General features: G+C 41.3%; 1 protein-coding gene and 1 non-coding gene across 2 annotated transcripts in view; both read right to left on the bottom strand.

Moving 5' to 3' along the window:
• Positions 1 to 3,862: 3,862 nt before the first annotated feature.
• On the bottom strand, positions 3,863 to 4,023 carry LOC142430113 (U1 spliceosomal RNA). The gene has a single exon (XR_012780584.1). It is a non-coding gene; the product is annotated as a U1 spliceosomal RNA (small nuclear RNA).
• Positions 4,024 to 10,285: 6,262 nt separating this feature from the next.
• KCNMA1 (potassium calcium-activated channel subfamily M alpha 1) overlaps positions 10,286 to 17,704 on the bottom strand; it is a 992,499-nt gene continuing 985,080 nt past the window's right edge. The window contains exon 29 of the mRNA XM_075533804.1: positions 10,286 to 10,587. Within this exon, the coding sequence (XP_075389919.1) occupies positions 10,436 to 10,587 (152 nt within the window). The 3' untranslated portion in view covers positions 10,286 to 10,435. The remainder of the gene's footprint in view (positions 10,588 to 17,704) is intronic.

The raw sequence follows: 17,704 nt of genomic DNA, 5'->3' as shown, positions 1-17,704 counted from the left end.
TCAAGGCATTTGAACATAATAGATATTTGACTAATATTTGTGTAATGGAATGAATAGGGCAATTTATAGAATATAGTAAGTACTAAACAGATATACATATATTATGTATCACTAGTACCAATTGCCGATGAGCTGATTCTGAGTCATAGCAAGCCAGTACACGCCAGTGTAGGACAGTGCTCCACGGGCTCTGAATGGTGGATGTTAAGAAGTAGATTCCAGGACCTTTCTCCAGAACCACCTCTGGATAGATTTAAATCTCTGAACTTTTGTCAGGCGATGAGCAGGCAAATGATTGGTATTTCCCATAGACTGCTTAGGAGATTTCTTCGTATTCTCTGACTCATTTCCTTCTTAGAGGTTAAATGAAGCCTAACCTTAGTGATTATAACCCCTGCTACCAAAACCGAATTTAAACTCACAAGATGCTGAAGATACAGCCAGATTTGAAGATGTCTGTTTGCCTTAGACATAGCTTCCTTGATCATTCAGTTGGTGTGGAGCAGTATAAGTAAAACCTTTAGCAGAATGTCTTGGGTTTGATAAGCTAACTGCAGGTGAAAACAACTTGGTTTCTCTGTTAAATGGTAAGAAAGGATAACTCGTTTGGGGGCAGGTAGCTGAAGAGAGACACTAACTTTTCAAGGGCTTACCAGAATGGTGTCCCTTTTGTAATAGGCCTGCCTAATGGGCCAAGCTATGCCTTCTGAGGGAGCAGGTGGGCCTTCAGGGGTACAGAATAGCTACTGGCCATGGTGCGCCCCGAGGGGATTCTTGGGCACTTCATTTAATGGCTGTGGCCCTTCCTTTTCCCCACTGCCTATTACAATCTCCGGTTGATACATGCTCACCATAGCCTGGTAAAATGTGAAGTGTTTGCTGCACTTAAAGTTGGAAAGGCAAAATCATCACTCCAAACTTTTCCTTCAGCAGAGAGAAAGCAGCCAGTCCCTCTCATCCCCTTACCCCATTCCCTTAGCCCACCCAATCTAGCTCCACAGTCACCAGACTCCTGCAGACACACAAGAACCACTCCTTGTTTTTAGAACACAAATACATAAATTTTTAATCTGTGAAAAATACAAAATGAAACCATGTACAAGTTATGTACAAACCCTTTTTTACAAGACAAGAGAGTTTTCACTGGTTGTTACAGATGACAGAGTTGAATAGGCCATTGCAGAGCACCAGCAATTGTCCTCTCCACTGTTCGGCCATCGAGGGGATGATGATGTTGATGCCGACGGTAGTACGAATGCCAACAGTCACAGGTTCGAAAGACAGATGAGCATGCCGCGCTCTTTTTCTTTAATGAACTCTGTGCATATATACTTTTCCCCACCTTTGTCCCTGGAAGAAAATTTGAGTGCAGGTTTTGGTGTGAAGTGGGGATGATTTATTTTCAGCATCTGGCTCGTGGGATGTGGGCCAGAAGGTTTAGGCAGTATGTGATTGTGTCACCTGGGAATGGACAGTTTTTCATTAAGATCTCCTGGTAGATTTGGTTTATGTTTGAAATGTTGCAGTACTGGCCAAATGTATGTCAGGTAGTACTTAGCGGAAGGAAGGGGTGGGGAGAACGTCTCACCTGGGTGGGGAGAACATCTCACCTGGGTGGACAGAAGCTCTGCCTTCAGTGGCAAGCTTTTTGGCCAGGATCCCTTCTTGCGAATAGCCTTCCCACAGTGACCCTGCGGTCCTGAGTGAGGAAGGGTCTGGGTTGCTCTGGCAGGGACGTGTCAAGCTGTGTCTATATTCTGTCTAATATTCTAAGTACGGGGTACTAGTAGTGCTTCCTAACAAGGCACCCTGGGGAGCTGTGTGTCAAGTTTTGCCCTGCTCAGTGACGAAGATGGTTAAGAGAGGAAGCAACTTAGAAGTCCTCAAGGTGGTAAATGAACCAAAAGAAACGTTTAAAATTCGCAATCCATCTTGAAATAAGGTGAGTTTCCACTTGGACTCGCCCTCCCCTCCTTCCCCCTCACCCACCACATTGCCTCTTATGCCCCTGTCCAAAAAAAATCCACCAAAACATGGCGATTATTTTAAAAATCCCTAACCCAAAGCAACCGGCATGTGTCCTGTTCAGCAGGGAGGCAAGGACCACAGGATGGCATTAGCAGGGGGGAGAAAGAAAATTCCTCCTTGAGATCTCATCCTTTTGAGAGCATCTCCAGAAAGAATGCTAATAATTTAGACTCTCTACCTAACCTAATGCCTCACAACACCCTCAGTACCAAAGAGAGGCGTACTCTGAGGCCAAGCTCTGGGGACAGAGACAAATGGTCAAAGTGTCTACCCTTATGAGGTAGTTACATGATTTCATGTCAACTTGAGAAATAGGCTCTAGGAGTGGAGTCTAGCCTGTGGATCAGGTCACAGCCTGATTGATGCCTCCTGTGGGCATGGCCTTCTCATGAGGATTCTTGGACTTCGTCGATTCCTTCCTGGAGGTGGGGCATACTCTCTCTGCCTCGCCTTTCTGTGGACAAGCCAGATGGAGCCAACCAATGGCAGCCAGAGCCCTGGAGATGCTTCCACTGTCATTGGACCCACAGGATTTTCTACCCAAAGGCCTGTGATCTTCCTGCATTCAGCATCATTGCATGCGCTACGTGAGTCTGAAGAGGAATTCATGGGTTATTATCGAGCTTATGGTCTTGATCTGGACTGGGCTGATGGATAATTACTTCTTGATATAAAGTTCTTTCTTAAACCTATGAGTGGCTCTGGATTTGTTTCATTAGTCAACCTGGACTAACACACCTTACCAAATGAGTCCTTTCATTTCTAGGTCATGACTTGTCTTTTCTCCCTTAAATTTTCCTTGTCTTGTTTTCTACTTTCCTGGATCTGAAGAATTCTAGAAATCTTATCCTGTGAGTCGCCCATCATATCTACTTTATTTTATTTTTTATAGTCCTTAAAAATACAGTGGTATACAACAAGTGAGCCCCAATAGAGATAGTGATTGGCCCATTTGCTTTAACAAATGTATCATTTTAATGCAAGATAACACTAGGATAAACAGTGTCCAGAGGGATAAGAGAGAATACGGGGACTTTTACATTTTTGACATGATTTTACTGTAAGCCAAAAACTAGTCTAGAAAAATAAATTATGCTTCCAAAATGGTTGTAGCTTCTAAATTTTCTGCCAGTCTCTTTTCTATATTTCAACAATTTCTCACTTGGAAAACTCATCCAGACCCTTTGATTTTTAAGTGCCTCTTTGGGTCTGACCTCCAAATCCACAGAGCTTGCTAGATCCTTCCCGCCTATCCTCATCTCACACACCCCTCTTTTCTGACAAGTCTTCCCTATGGAGAGTTCTGTTTCTTCCACTTTGAATGAAGCCAGAATTAAATCTCAGCTCTTTGCACTCATTGGCTTCCCTGCTGGTCATTTTGTGCCCACCCACGCCCCCCCCCTGCTTCTTAGTTGTAGCTTTCCCTTTAGAGAAAAGCTTGTCTCTCACACTCAGCACCCCAACACCGGGTCCACAGTTGAGCTCCAGATACCCCAATCAAACTTCTACAACAATTATGATCTGGAGTACATATGTGCAACTTAGTCCCCGTACATAAGTGAAAAATTGTATATTGAGCATCTGCTTTATGCAACATGATCTTTTTATTTATGTGTCTTGTGTTCTCACTTAAGCAGGTGTGCTGTCTTCTTGTAAAGGTATTACACAGGAACAAGCATGTATAAGCTAGTTAACAAATAAATGTCTATTAGACATTACTGATTAACATTGCCTCCCCTGCTCCTAACTATAGACTTCCTGCCTGCCAGCCTGCGTGGAACTCTCTCTACTTAACTAACTCTGGCCTACATTTCTTTTTTCTTTTTTTTTTGGGGGGGGGAGAGCGCGAACGCCGTCCCCCACTACAAGTTAGGCAGTTGAGTTTCCCACATTTGGGGAAATCGCAGGGGTCAGCACGTCCGGAGTGCAATGGATGAGCCTCGCCCTGGGAAAACCACCTTCGTGATCATGGTCTCTCCCCTGCCAGGTAAGTATGGTCTACATTTCTTAACTAAAACGAACTAAATGCTTTTCTCTAGAAAAAGAGGGTGGGGTATAAGTTTATTGATAGCAGGGCCTATTTCATGTACGTTCCTTACATCATCCATTCCTTTTACAAATATTTACTTAATGTTAACTGGTTACTAAGCAAAGGCTATCTGGTTAGCTGACAAAATGCTTTCTTGGAGATTTATAATAGGCAATTGTGAATATTGATTATGTTTTATAATTTGTTGATAGCCTACTTCATGCTCTTATTATGCTAATGTATCAAAATGAGTATGCTTTGTGGGCTTTTTAGAGAATTTGAACACCTAATCCTTTCTTTTAATCTATTCGTAAAAGTCTATTGCTTATGTTTTAGTAATTCAATCAAGTGAGGATGTCCTGTGTCTGGAATGTCAATGAGCTGGATATGTGGGGTAGGTTGGTGCAATGAGTGTTGAGTTGTTGACTTAGAGCATGCACCCTCTTAGAACTCCAGGTTGCTGAGACAATTTTCAGCAACATTTCCAAGAAAAATAAACAGCTCAAAACTTCTAACATGAAAAATAAACAGGCAGTGACACACACCACTCTTTGTTGAAAGTTTGTAGTGGCTTCTCATGGTTTTTCCAAAGCAAGACTCAACATGATAGTTTGGCCTCAGTGAAAATCTTTCTAACTCTTTCCATAAAATTTTCACCTTGCTTTCTCTTGGCTACCTTACACATATTTGTTCCTGCAGACAAAATGGCATATGTGTTGAATCACATTTTTACCCATGTCATTAGATTCCCTGTCCCAGAAATACCTCCATACCTTTTATCACCTTTGCATCCACCATTTCTTCTCAAAATATTTCCAACACCCATCAACTGTAATATTCCTTTGAATTCTTCCCAGTCCTACAATTAAATGCAATCATTTCTTTTTTCCAACCCCAAACACTTTCTATTGGCTTCACATATATTTCCCTGACTGAGAGCTATATATTATTAAAAGCTTGTTTATAATATTTTGGTTTTCTTTTCTTTCTTTCTTTTTTAAGTCTGTTCTGAGTTGGCCTGTCTCAAGACCATTTTTGCATGAAAACACTAGGCAAACAAGGAAGGTTCAGTACTGGTAGTCTAATTCAGAAATCCTTTCCTAGTATTCCCAAGTGGGGAGGTGAGATCAAAGAGTCTCAAACAATAGTAGTCTGCTTCCTCCGTGCATATGTTTTGAAAAGGCTTTTCATAGAAATAGCAACTCTATAGTTTCTTGAGAAATAAAGTAAAAACTTAAGATATTCTTTGAATCATTCTATTTTTTATGGCACTGTTAAAATATCTACAGCTGAAATTTCACAGGCAACCAACCACCAGTAGGAACAGATCTGAAACTGGTAACAATGGCCCTACTGAAACACGTGGCTGGAAATCATTGATACGGTCTGCTCGGTACAAATAAATCCAAGGGAACTAAGTTCCTCCTCAAATGACCATTGCCTTGAAATGCGAAATCTTTCTGTCAGAAAGATAATTTAACAGGTAGGTCTTAAGTAAATCCTCAGTCCCTTTTGGTTCATAGCAGGAGAAAGGTAAGGCTATACATTAGTAAAGGTCATAGTCTCAAAAACCCTATGGCAAAGTTCTAGTCCAGTCTAGAATGTTACTTAGTATGAATTGCAAGTGACTTGATGGCAATGGGTGTTTGTTTGTTTTTTTTTCATAAGAAGGTGAATTAGGCCATAATCAGTAAAAAAACAAACAACCCCCCCCCCCCGAAAAAACAACTTTCCAGCAATTACAGTTTTGGGTGATTTTACCATCATTTCAAAAGCAGCAAAATAGGAACAAGGTAGAAAATGGAAAATTCTGCACTGAAATTGAATATTCAAATTAAATGGATTTGCTTAGTCTCCTAGTCAAGTGGCTCACATCTCAATTAGTTGATATGTTTTTTTCTCTCCTTTTCTCTTCCTTTCACTGAAGTTCTTTTTGAACAACAAGAATGATAAATCAAAATTAGATGTATTAATCTAAGGTGCAAAGAAATGGTTACAGTACTAGTGAGATAAATAAAATAAAGGACAGAAAATTAAGTGAGTAGTAAGACTGATCACTTTCTGAATGTTATTTCGCTGTGGAGAAAAATAAATGAGGACAATTTCAGGAATTCTACAGATGGGTGAAAATTAACTGAAGCTGGCCCTTTTACTCAGAAAAGGGATTTTCAGTGATGAAATTTAGAAGACAAATCTGGGAATGTACAAACAAATTAACTTAAGGAGACTTAAAAAGGAAAAGCATTAGATTGAATTATGTTGGAGGCACGGACATTAAGGTCATGAATATTGATTTCTTGGATGACACAGCAGGAAGAACCATTATTTCAACCCAGGTCATGATTGTCTCTGAGGACACAGCCAGAGAAAGACTGCTGTTCCTAAGATCTCTCCCAACTGAAATCTTTGACTCTGTGATCTGAAAGGGGCATAGAGTTATCTTAAATGAATCATCTCATTTACAAATGAAACCGTAAGATTCACAATCGCCCCCCCCCCCCCGAGTAGTTCATGGTTATTTGCAGATGTGCTTCTTGAACTTCTCTATTAAGTAGCATAAGTAGGAAACTTGGGATTCTTCTTTTTTAATATGAGGATATCCCCAACTTTCTTATGCTTCTAACTTTGCTTCCTTTCAATCTTAACCAAACACCTCAACTTACCTAGTAAAATCATCAATTAAATCTTGTACAAAGTATATAATGAGATGACCCAAGCTTTTGGAAGGAATGAGCTCCTGAGTGTTCCCCGACATGACTTATTCATGTTCCCTTTTACTTTAGGTATTTTATATTAATTCAAGTTTCTATTCTAAGACAGTTAATTGCTTAGGCAAACAAACACTTTCTTAATGAGAAAAGTGATGGTGGTGGTGGTGCCTTTATAAGTAGATGTTTTCTATTTGGGAAACATCCTGTCAACGAGCCTCCAAAACATCATGGAACCAATCTGTGTGATCCAAGGATTATAAATCCAAGATCAGAGGAGGGGGTTGTATTGGAGTTTAAATTCTGAGCGCCCAGTTGGCAAAAGTTTATGGATGACAGTGGAAGTCCAAAATCCATTTGCAGAGTCACAGCAGGGATTAAGGCTCCGCTGAATTCCCATGGACCATCGACCACAGATGTGAAAGCTGTGCTAAGATGGAGTACATTGGAAAGTGAATTAATGCATATATAATTAGATGAAAATTTAACATAATTTGTTTGACCTTTTGACCCATTTTAATTTGTTCTAGTTTTTAAAAATTATTTTATGCTTTTGATTGAGGTTTTACTTTATTTGATTTTGTTGTGGTGGGCTGTTCTATGATTTCTTTATATGAAATCTAGGGTAAGGAAACATGTAGAGACAATAAACAAGCACACAGAAAAACAAATCATAAAGTCATTAGTTTGACAAATGAGTTGTCTGGAATCCTAATGCTAGAGAGCCAAGTGTCTTTTTAAAATTTTGATCAGAGTCTCTTAACATGGACTGTACTATCATTTATCGACTGTAGTGCTTACCAGTTGGACTGCTCCCCTCAAGGTCAGCAGTTTGAAACCACCAGTGGTTCTATGGGGAAAGAAGAGGTTTACTACTTCTGTAAAGAGTTATGGTATCAGAAGCATTGAGGTGCAGATCGACTCTGCCCTTTAGAGTAGGACTCTGGCTTCAAGGCCGTGAGGGTTCTTTTGGAGTTTGGGTTTAGGAGAAAGTCAAGTCTGCAAGAATGGGCACAAGATGAGGAATTCTTACATATAAACTAGTCAGAAAACTCTATTAGCTCCTTGAGTACTTCCGTGATATCACAAATTTTGTTTTCATTTCACTTTCAATTTCTCAGGCAGCAGTATTTGTCAAAAGGACTAAGAGGCCACTAACCAGTCATTTTGTGAGCCTTCTTAAGAGGTTAAAGAAAAGGCTAATTTCACTTTCTGTCTTGGAACGCTTCACTGATACAAAAATAGAGCAGCATGGGTTTGGTATTCTATCTTAGAAGAAAATAAAATTTTAGTTTTGGAGGTATTATGAATCAAGGAGTCCCTAGTGATAAGAAATCGTACTAGCCATTAGGATAAAGGGCGAAAAAGTATGGATTCAGCTGCAGTAAAAAATGATCTTGAGATGGGGATGGGGATGGGGATGGGGATGGGGTTTGTACTAATATTTTCAAAATGGATTGATCTGGAGCCATGGGCTGAAGGTAGGGCAGTGGCCATGAAGCATTGGATAGTGCTTTCCAAAATGGAAGCTCACTTAAGTGGCCACTATTGCCTGCCAGGGGAAGTCAAATAGATGTGACCAAACCAGAGATGGCTATGAGGAGCAAACGTGAAGAAGAACTCAGCAGTGCTCATGTAGGAAAGGAGAGCGTGGACTGACATGAGTGTCCTATGGAGGCTCCAGTGCAACGTCATTACAGAAAAGAAGGTCGAGCGTTCAGAAAAATTGTAAAAATGTTAGCCAGGAATTCACTGCACAAACCCGTTTTGCTTCTGTTGGAAACCAGGAAATGTTTATAAGCCTAAATACCGATTGTCTGTGTCACCATAGTCTGCTGAGGAGCCTAGAGATTGATTATAAGTAGTTTTCAACTATCCAATTGGACACACATTATATTCACGATATTTTGATAGAACTACTTCTACAGAATGTGACGACAAAGTAACCGCAGTCTGACAAGTCACTGCAGGACGATGCTTACAAGGTGAAAGCCCGACTACACTGGTTCTGCAGGGAGTGGACAGAGGTAGAGGCTAATTTTGTTTACATTGGTAATTGAAATAGTGGACGTGTGTTTCATTGATTTGTGCTGATAAATTGTACTACCATGACTAGGTACCACAGGGTCATGACTTAAAGAATTAATAGGACAGACATCAGGGGGCTTTAGTTTGGTTTCTCCAAGTGTCTACAGTGTACATTTTTAAGAAAACAAAAATCACAATTGTATCGATGCTTCTTCCGAGACCCTGACGATTGCATCAGAGCTTGATAATTTTGCAGTGGAAAGACTTGCTAAATCAGTTGGAATGAAGCATTTGCGCATGCAGGTGACAGCAGAGCTCTGAGACACGATAGTATCTGATGTCTAGAAAAAGCTTCTGACCACAGTCTGCAGTGACTAATTCATTAGATTTCATTGCTAGCATTTTTCAAAGACCTTTTTTAACCGTCTGTATTAAATGCCTCTGTGGCTTTCTTTTCATTGTTTTTAATTTAAAATATTATTGTAGCAATTGTGTGTTTCTCCAACAACTAACGGGAAGCGTACAAACTAGAAGCTAGGCAAAAACTGTCTTGTGGATGATAAACATTTTCTGACTTTTAAAATAAAAACTCAGTTACAAGTATGAATAAATTAGTATGCTTATTGGTATGTAAATCTATTAACTGGTGTTTATAAACCTTCAAACTAAAAGTTAGGAGATGGGGAATGGGGCCCCCCAGAACCTTCTGAGGTTGAAATTACTTGTGTGGTTTGCAGATATGAAGTGAAGGGCATAGCAGCATGTGTAAGTCTCTTCCGTTACAACCACAAGCAGGGATGTGTCTTGTGTGCATCTTGACCTCATCCTCCTCATCTCCGCCATAGTCATAATCCTCCTGATATAGTTAGTTGGCCTGATAAAACTGACTTGGCCATTGCAAGAAAGTTGCAAGAAGGTCTTCCCTTTAAACAAATGAGCAAAGGGATGAGACTACAAAATGAAAACTAAAACTACTTACATATATATATGTATTTATATACATATATATGACTTTCAACTGTGAAAATGAGTTTCCATTTGTTAAGAGTTGGTGTCAAAGCACATCAAAACATACCTGTCCAGGACAGGCACAGGTATTCAACTCACCTGCCTACCAGCTTTTTAACTTTCTCTTTTGTGTTTACTGAAATATGTGTATACATGGTTAGATCATTTAAAAATGCTTTTAATAATCAATTTTCCTTCATCACAATTAATTATGGTGGTGACCATCATTCTCCTCAAAGGAAAAGAGAGAAAGAAGAGAGAAATCAATATATATGAAGTAGTCTGGCCACTTATTAATTTTGATTTTGCAGTGTTTGGATATAGGGAATATGTTTGACAATGAAACAAAAAGAAAAATATATTCTTTCTAATAAATAAAAATAATTTAAAATGCTAGAGGCTATACATGACCATTGTAGTATGTTCATTTATAAATGAAATTATTTCCTTTTCCAAAATACATGGAAGCAATATTCAAGGCAGACCAAGAGAAAGAACCGTCCACATGATTTTTCTTGCAATTCGTGCTCATCTAGTATTTCCCCCAATGATTCAGCATGTAAGAGGAAAAAGTCACGTCACCATTTATGAAGTTTGTCAGGCTTTAAAAAAAATAGTTCTGGTCTCCTGGGAGTCAACATTCATCTTCAACTTCTCTGATTGGTGGAATCAAGCTGCTTGTGGATTTGTATTGGTTGATCTGGTTAGCCATGTGGGTACTCATGGGCTTGATTTGAATGTTTCTGGGATAGGCATTATCCGGTTCATCTGTAAACCATTTCTTTTCTGCTACAGGGCAAAATGGGTAGAGAACAAGAAGGAAAACGAGAAGCGTCATTAGTCCTAGCATAAAGCTGTTGGAAAGTTTTTGAAAAAAATGCATAAAGGTAATTGATAGAAGCTGACAGTGAGTAATTGCTAAAAGAGACAGTGCAGTGTAAGGGGACCCCAGACTTTTAAACATACCATTGCTGCCTGCAACAAGTGATCACGCAAGTGAGCCGCTGGAAGGCGAGGCTCCCCGATGACCCTCAAAGAGTAAGGAGTGGCTGGCAAATGAACTCTGACCATGTTCACTGAAGTCATTCTAATGTACTTAAGGCTTGGGAGGGATCAAGATACTTAATATATCACTTGTTGTGTGTGGACGTCCAACAAGGAGACAAACTTGTGCACCCATTGCTTTGAGTGCAACATCTCAGCTACAAAGTGAGTGATCCAGAATGCTATCTGAGATTGCCTCCTAACCTTGATTGAATTTTGCTTATAACAAGCAGACGTAAAGGTTTATCTAACCTGCATCACAATTCCATTTCTTTTGCAGTCAGTCTTTGCAGAATTTGTTGACTGTTGTGAGTGAAAATCAGAATAGGACTATTTTTTTAAGAGAATTCTGAGATGGCTTTCATTTCAAGAAAGGACATTGTGTATTGGTAACAAGTTTTGAACACAATTCATAGTGCCAGGATCTTAATGGACGATCATACTCGCAACTGTCAACAAGGGAACTTGATGAGGTCTTGGCACTTTATTTCCATCCTACATATAGAAATGGCCTGGAGCAGGCGTCCTCAAACTGCGGCCCGCGGGCCACATGCGGCCCACCGAGGACATTTATCAGGCCGGTCCGCCGGGTGTTTTTGCCCCATTTTGTTTTTTACTTCAAAATAAGATATGTGCAGTGTGCTTAGGAATTTGTTCATAGTTTTTTTTTTTAACTAATAGTCTGGCCCTCCAACGGGTCTGAAGGACAGTGAACTGGCCCCCTGTTTAAAAAGTTTGAGGACGCCTGGCTTGGAGTAAGGCTGAATCAGTGAATGTGGGTGCTCTGGTGAAAATGAAAACCAACTGGCCTCCTCTTAGCAGTGTAGTGCTATTCAGTGACCCATCCCTCATCCCTGCCTCTTGCTAAGATAAGAAATGTTCTGGGAAATCAGGTGAGGGTACAGGTAGGGAGGAACTACTAAGTTAGTCAGAGGTTCTAAGTTAGAATCAGGTGTCTTATTTTAAAGGCTGAGGAAAAACAAAGAGAAAGAGCGGCCTTACTCTCTCAAGCACACCTACTGCTGCAGACATGCTTTAATGCGTATCAGAACCAATGTTAACTGAACTGATTTATTAATAACATTTCTCACCTGGCTTGGTGTGTGTGTGTGTCTGTGTGTGCGCACACACTTTAGACTACCTCTAAATTAAACATTTATGAACCGTTCGTCTCCCCTCTGCTTGCTTATCTTTGGTCCATTCTTTCTCTGGCTGGTTTATGTGCCACGAGTCTTCAATGAAAATGCTGTTTCTGGAACTCGAGTGTGCCTGTGAGGAAGCCTCACTGCCCTTCGTTCGGCAGGTCAGTTTACACCCCCCATCCCTGTAGACTTGCTATCTCTTGGGTCTTCCTCCTCCTCCTCCTGCTCTGGCTCTCTCACCTATTATAATTAAGTTCAATTTGATTTGAACAGATTGGATGATAGGAATTCATAATGGTACATCCTCACAGTGAAGCTAACTGATTAAGTGCTTTAAATTATTCCCCCTGACAGAATGATAAAGTTACAATCTGTTCTGAGATGATCTACAGCTTGCCAGACTCCTACAGCTTCTTTCTACATTCATTTATCTTTTTGTCAAGCAGGATTTTTTTTCCTCCTCCTGAGCTTCAATTCCATAGATCTTTTAAAGTCATCAGTACATCTGAATTATTAATGAGGCTTTAGAGCCAAAGCTCCTGATGGGCTGGTTAAAAAAGGTTGTATAGAAATCTAGGACTGTGTACACATCAAAATAATTTCAGCTCCATTTAAAAAACCATTTAGTTCAAGTGTGACATAGATGAACCATTATGCATTTGTGGAAACCAATTTTTTGTGATCTACGATTAAACTAACCTTTCAGAGAGGAGGAAAGTGTGATGGTTATCATGTTTTAAAAGCATTGCCAGACTGCTGAAACAATTTCAAAGTACGGCTTTCTCAAATGGTTTATGTGTAAAGATGATTTTCAGGGGAGTGGAGGCTGATGTTTGTGTTCTGTTTGCCGGAGCTGCCCTTGACTTTGGCTGTGCCATTGTGCAGACCGATTGTGCAAAGGGATTTAGTGCTAGCTTGGACACGCCAGGTTGGCAGGCAGAGTGAACTGTACTGATGGAAATGAGTAGGTCTTTTGGGTGAACGACCTAAGACAGCTGCAATTTTCTGAAATTTTTACAACTGCTGTGGAGAATACTTGTTCAGAATTTAGTCTTTACAGTTCAATTCAGAGTTGGCATTTCGACCTTTCACAGGACAGAGAATATCAATTTCCTTTTGCCAACTGCAAGAAAGAGAACATTATTTCCCCATTTAAGCCTCTCTTTTTCCTTGTACATTTCCTGCAATAAAAAAACAAGCATCGTGGCCATGCAGCTACAGCTCAGGAAAGAGTTTGGTTAAGGCACATCCTAGTGAGGAGTAGGAGTTTGAGGATGAAGGAGAAATTGCTGTTTAATTCTGGTGCCTCATAAAATATAAATGCATGTGTTGTTGAAGCCTTGCTTAAATAAGCTGTATGGAAATGGAAATAGATGGATGCTTTGACAATTTTATTGAGGTGTCTGGGGGCAAAGATACTTGATGAAAAGGTTCTTCCATTGAGTCCCAGGGGAACACACTTTGGGGATAGCCAGTCACTCTGCCTCCAGGAGAAGCCCCAAGGATGGCCAGGACAACTTGGTTCACTGTATCTTGCTTTCCAGTTGAGAACTGAGACCATGGGGGGCTACAAAATTGGCCACAAGGCAAAGATCTCAGAGAAGGAATTCAAATGATGGTTGCAATGATCAAAAGTCTATCCAACTGCCAGAAGGAGTGCCGGGAGCTTTATTTTTATCCCTCTATGACTGTAAGGGCCTATTCACTGCCAGTGAAAACAGCACCATTTGTTAATACGCATCTAGAAGGTGAGCTGCATGATGTCACTACTGGCTACAATTCATGACCTGCCTAAAGTTTCTCTCCTGTGGCAGTTCATGGGGTTAGGGAAAGAACAGTATTTCACTTTGTGGTCTGTGGGCTAACAATGCAAGATAAGCTGTGGAAAATAGCTGCTAAGAAATGCCAGTGAAAGAATGACACTGACATCAGGAAGTGCTGTCTCTTACTTACCCAGGAGTGCGTAATGTGGTGTGGGTCAAGGAAACGGTTGAGACTGTGGGTTGAAATTTAAGCTGACCTGGTTTGTCCACATCTTAGTTGCATGGCCCTTATAATTTTAGCTTCAGCTTCTAGTATGAAAACGGAGGCAAATGAATAGGATCCTTCATACCATTAGAACGAGAGGGTGCCAGTGTGCACAAGGCACTTAGAAGTCTAGCTGCATGGTGGTCAATGTGATCTGCTCAGATCATCAGTAGTATCAGCAACAGTAGCAGGCATTGCAGCATAGTAATCTAATTCATAGATTTTAGTTTTCAGTGTCTCTTGGTCACTTTGGACTGTAAGACTTTGAACAACTCCATATCTTACGTTGCTTATCCTGTAAAGGGAGTTATAGCAGCATTGACCTAGGGTTCTTAGGAGGATTCAATGAGTTAGTATGATATGTAAAGGATACAGAAGAGCACCCGGCCCATTTTAAGTACTGAAGTGTAATTTTCAGTATTGTTGTTAGTTATAACTGAGTAGGAGCCCAGCTCCCGGTGATCTCATGCACAATGAAGCCAAATGCTGCCTGAGCCAACACCATCTTTGTGATAGAGGGCAGAGCGGATTTTTGGAATCTATTGGGTTTTAATGGCTGAATCTCAGCAGTAGATCACTAGACCTTTCTTCCTATCCCATCTTCACTTTGTAGTACCCCAACCAGACCCAACTGCCTTCAGCTGAGTCTGAGCCACAGTGAGCCTGTGTCACGGAGCTTCATCTCCCCCCGGGTCACTGGTGGGGCTTGAACATTGAGCATGTGGCTGGCAGTCCAACGTTTGTTTCCCCGACAGTAGCCCCAGGGCTCAGTTTAGGATAGGTTAGTATGAATGTGAGCACAATCCGTGCAAAAGGACGCAGGTCAAGATGGGTGCTGCGTTTTAGGTATGATTGTAAGTAATGCTCTTCAGCAGAGGGGCTAGGGTGGAGGAAGGGACTTTCCAAATTGGATTTTGGCTTGCAGTCAATGGGTCATGGCATTAGAGTTGACAAAGGAGGATTCGGTGGACAGTCTGTGTTTGGAAGAGTAAAGGAGAGGAAGCAATGACCCGGTCTTGGGTCTGCAGAGCGTAAGGCTGCTGAGTTTGCATGGCCTCTCTGTGTACTGGCCCTCATTCAACTGGCGCCCTACTCCAGCTGAGAGCCAGCTTCCAGTGCTCGCTTTGTTGTTGTGATTGTGAAGCGCAGGGCTTCTCCCAGCCAATAGTTGTGATAGACATGGACATCCTGGAGGAGTGGGCAATGTTGGGGAAAGGCCTAAGCTCTGTGGGGGCTGCCCTAGCTAGCTGGGGTCCCCATAAGCACAGGGAGAAGCAGGATGTGCTATGAAAACCGAGCTTCTTTGCTGGATCTGTAGGTTGTTGTACTGTGGGATTTAGCCTTTTCACACAACTATTCCCCAGAGATGAGTGCCGAAAAGGAGAGCAAAGCGGAAGAATCGGCCTTCTTATTGCCCTGTATGTTGAGGTTTACACAAAAAAGGCTAGAAAGAGAGCGATTCCAGTTGGATAGTGATTGTAGGTAAGAACAGAAAGGGTGAACAAGGAGCTCAATCCTTCAAAGGTAATTGTATTGTTTCCCACTTTACACTTTTGGTGGGCATCACATGCTTTTCTTCTGCAATCTAACCCCCAGGGCCTCCCCACTAGCCCACCTATGAATACCGCCTCCTTTCCTGTAGATGGATAATGTGTGGCTGCACTCTAGAGATGGGACCGTTTCTGTTCATGAAAATGGTCTCATACTTTTGCAGTTTTCCACCATGACTGTTTTGTCGCTTTTCACTATAAGTCTAATGTGTGGCTTGTTGAATAGAGCAAACTGTTGTCTCCCAGCCCTCCTGCAAGCACTCCTCTGAGCTCTCAGTGGAGCCAGATGAGAGCTAGAAGCTTCTCTTCTGGGTGTCAGGGGATAAAGCAACCCCCAGGCAGGTAACTCCTGCCTGAGAGACAGTCAATCAGTTTAGTGACAGGTGCCCACAGCAACTTTTTCCTCATGTTATGGGGCTGAATGAAGTTGACTGAGAGGTGAATTTGTCCTCTGTCTTGACTTCTACCGGCTCTGAAGTTTTTGTACTCTCTCGTTTCTCTTTCAAGAGCCTGTTGCTATAGGAACCTGGCAAGTTGATTTCATTGTCCCTATTGGGATTCAGGCACCTCCCAGCTTTTGCTGGGCTGAAGAAGAGCCAATTCAAAGGCTTTTCTGGGCACCTGGGATTTACTAATTTAGAATAGGTACAGGCCATCTCTGCTCACTGAGCCTACATGGCTGTTTCTCTCGCTTGAACCTGCATACTCAGTTCAAGAAAGTGCCAACAGCAAGGCAGCCATAGTGGTGAGTGTTTATTTACTTAGCTTTTAAAGGTAAGTCAAGTGGGCATGGAAAAGGCATAACATAATGATATAAGGTATAGGAATATTTAAGGTAAATTATAGAAAATACTTATTGAGTATCTATTATGAATAAAATTCTGGATAACAATCTTTAATGTTCATAGCAGAAGATCTCTCCCAACTGTGGTAGAATTTTAACAATCCTCATGTGGATAAATAGCCACCTGAGCTCATGCTCCCAATAACCCAGCGTGACACCTGCTATGGATGCCGATGACTTCATGACCATCTGAGTCATGCGAAGTTTCAGTGTACCTCCTGATCTGCAAACCTGCTCAGTTTAACCGAAAGATAGTCGTCCACAAGACGTAGACAACAAATCAACGGGTAAAATACAGTGACTTATTAAGGGTATGGATTAGTAATTTAAACTCTTGAATGCAACTGACTATTTGAAAAGCGAATTCCCAGTTAATTCCCCATTTTTCAAATGTTAAAAACAATCCAAAGAAAATTGGACTACCAAGATTACCTCCTTTGCTAGACAGGAGGAAAGCAAGCATCAGGCTCAGACTGGTTTTTAGTGCAGAAACTTTCCGGTCAAGACGACCCGTGCCTTCCACCCTCCCTTTGGTGTGTGAGAGAGGCAGGAAGAGCGATGATATTAAACCTTTCTCGGGAAAGAGCTCCTGAAAGAGGGAGAAGCAATCGGAGTCTAACAGAGAATCAGGGAGGAGACTCGTCACTCTGGTGCGGAAAGTGTCCTCTAATTTGTGGCCACAAGAAGGAAGTAATAATCATGTTTTTGCATCATTGGATATATCATTACCCAACTGTAGTCAACTCTCAAATTATTCACCAGTAAGCATTAGTTGTATATCTAGTTCACTCCAGGGAAGATCTCAAAATTCCATCTCATGTCAAAGTCTGTTCCCACTCCATTCCAGTCGTAATAGCATCTCATCAGAGTTGCTATACAATTGTATACAAAACACATTTTGAATTTACTTCTCTCTATCTGCCCAATCTCTGGTTGGGATTTTACCTGAAAGGCAAGTGGCAGGCGAGACCTGGGTAGTATAGGAACTGAATCAACAGCACCCAGAAAACTGAGCGTGGACTCTTAAGTTGATGAATACAGCTGAACAGGTTTAACTTTGGGTCATACTGACCCAACATAGAGGAAACCACTGCTTTTGCCATCAAGAATACTTCTGGTTTGAGCCAAAGGAAGATAAGGGGTTAAGAGAGAAGCTTATTTGCCAAACAGAATAGGTATATACGCTTTCCAGAAAAATATGTCAACTGGCATCATCACTTGATTTCGTAGGCCTTGCCAAGTTAAACACTGAGATGTGGACAGACTGATGGAGGGGCTAGGTTGGGGTGGTGGTA

The sequence above is a fragment of the Tenrec ecaudatus genome, chromosome 16, assembly GCF_050624435.1.
Source record: "Tenrec ecaudatus isolate mTenEca1 chromosome 16, mTenEca1.hap1, whole genome shotgun sequence".
Classification (NCBI taxonomy): Eukaryota; Metazoa; Chordata; class Mammalia; order Afrosoricida; family Tenrecidae; genus Tenrec; species Tenrec ecaudatus.
This window is presented reverse-complemented; position numbering and strand designations above follow the sequence as displayed.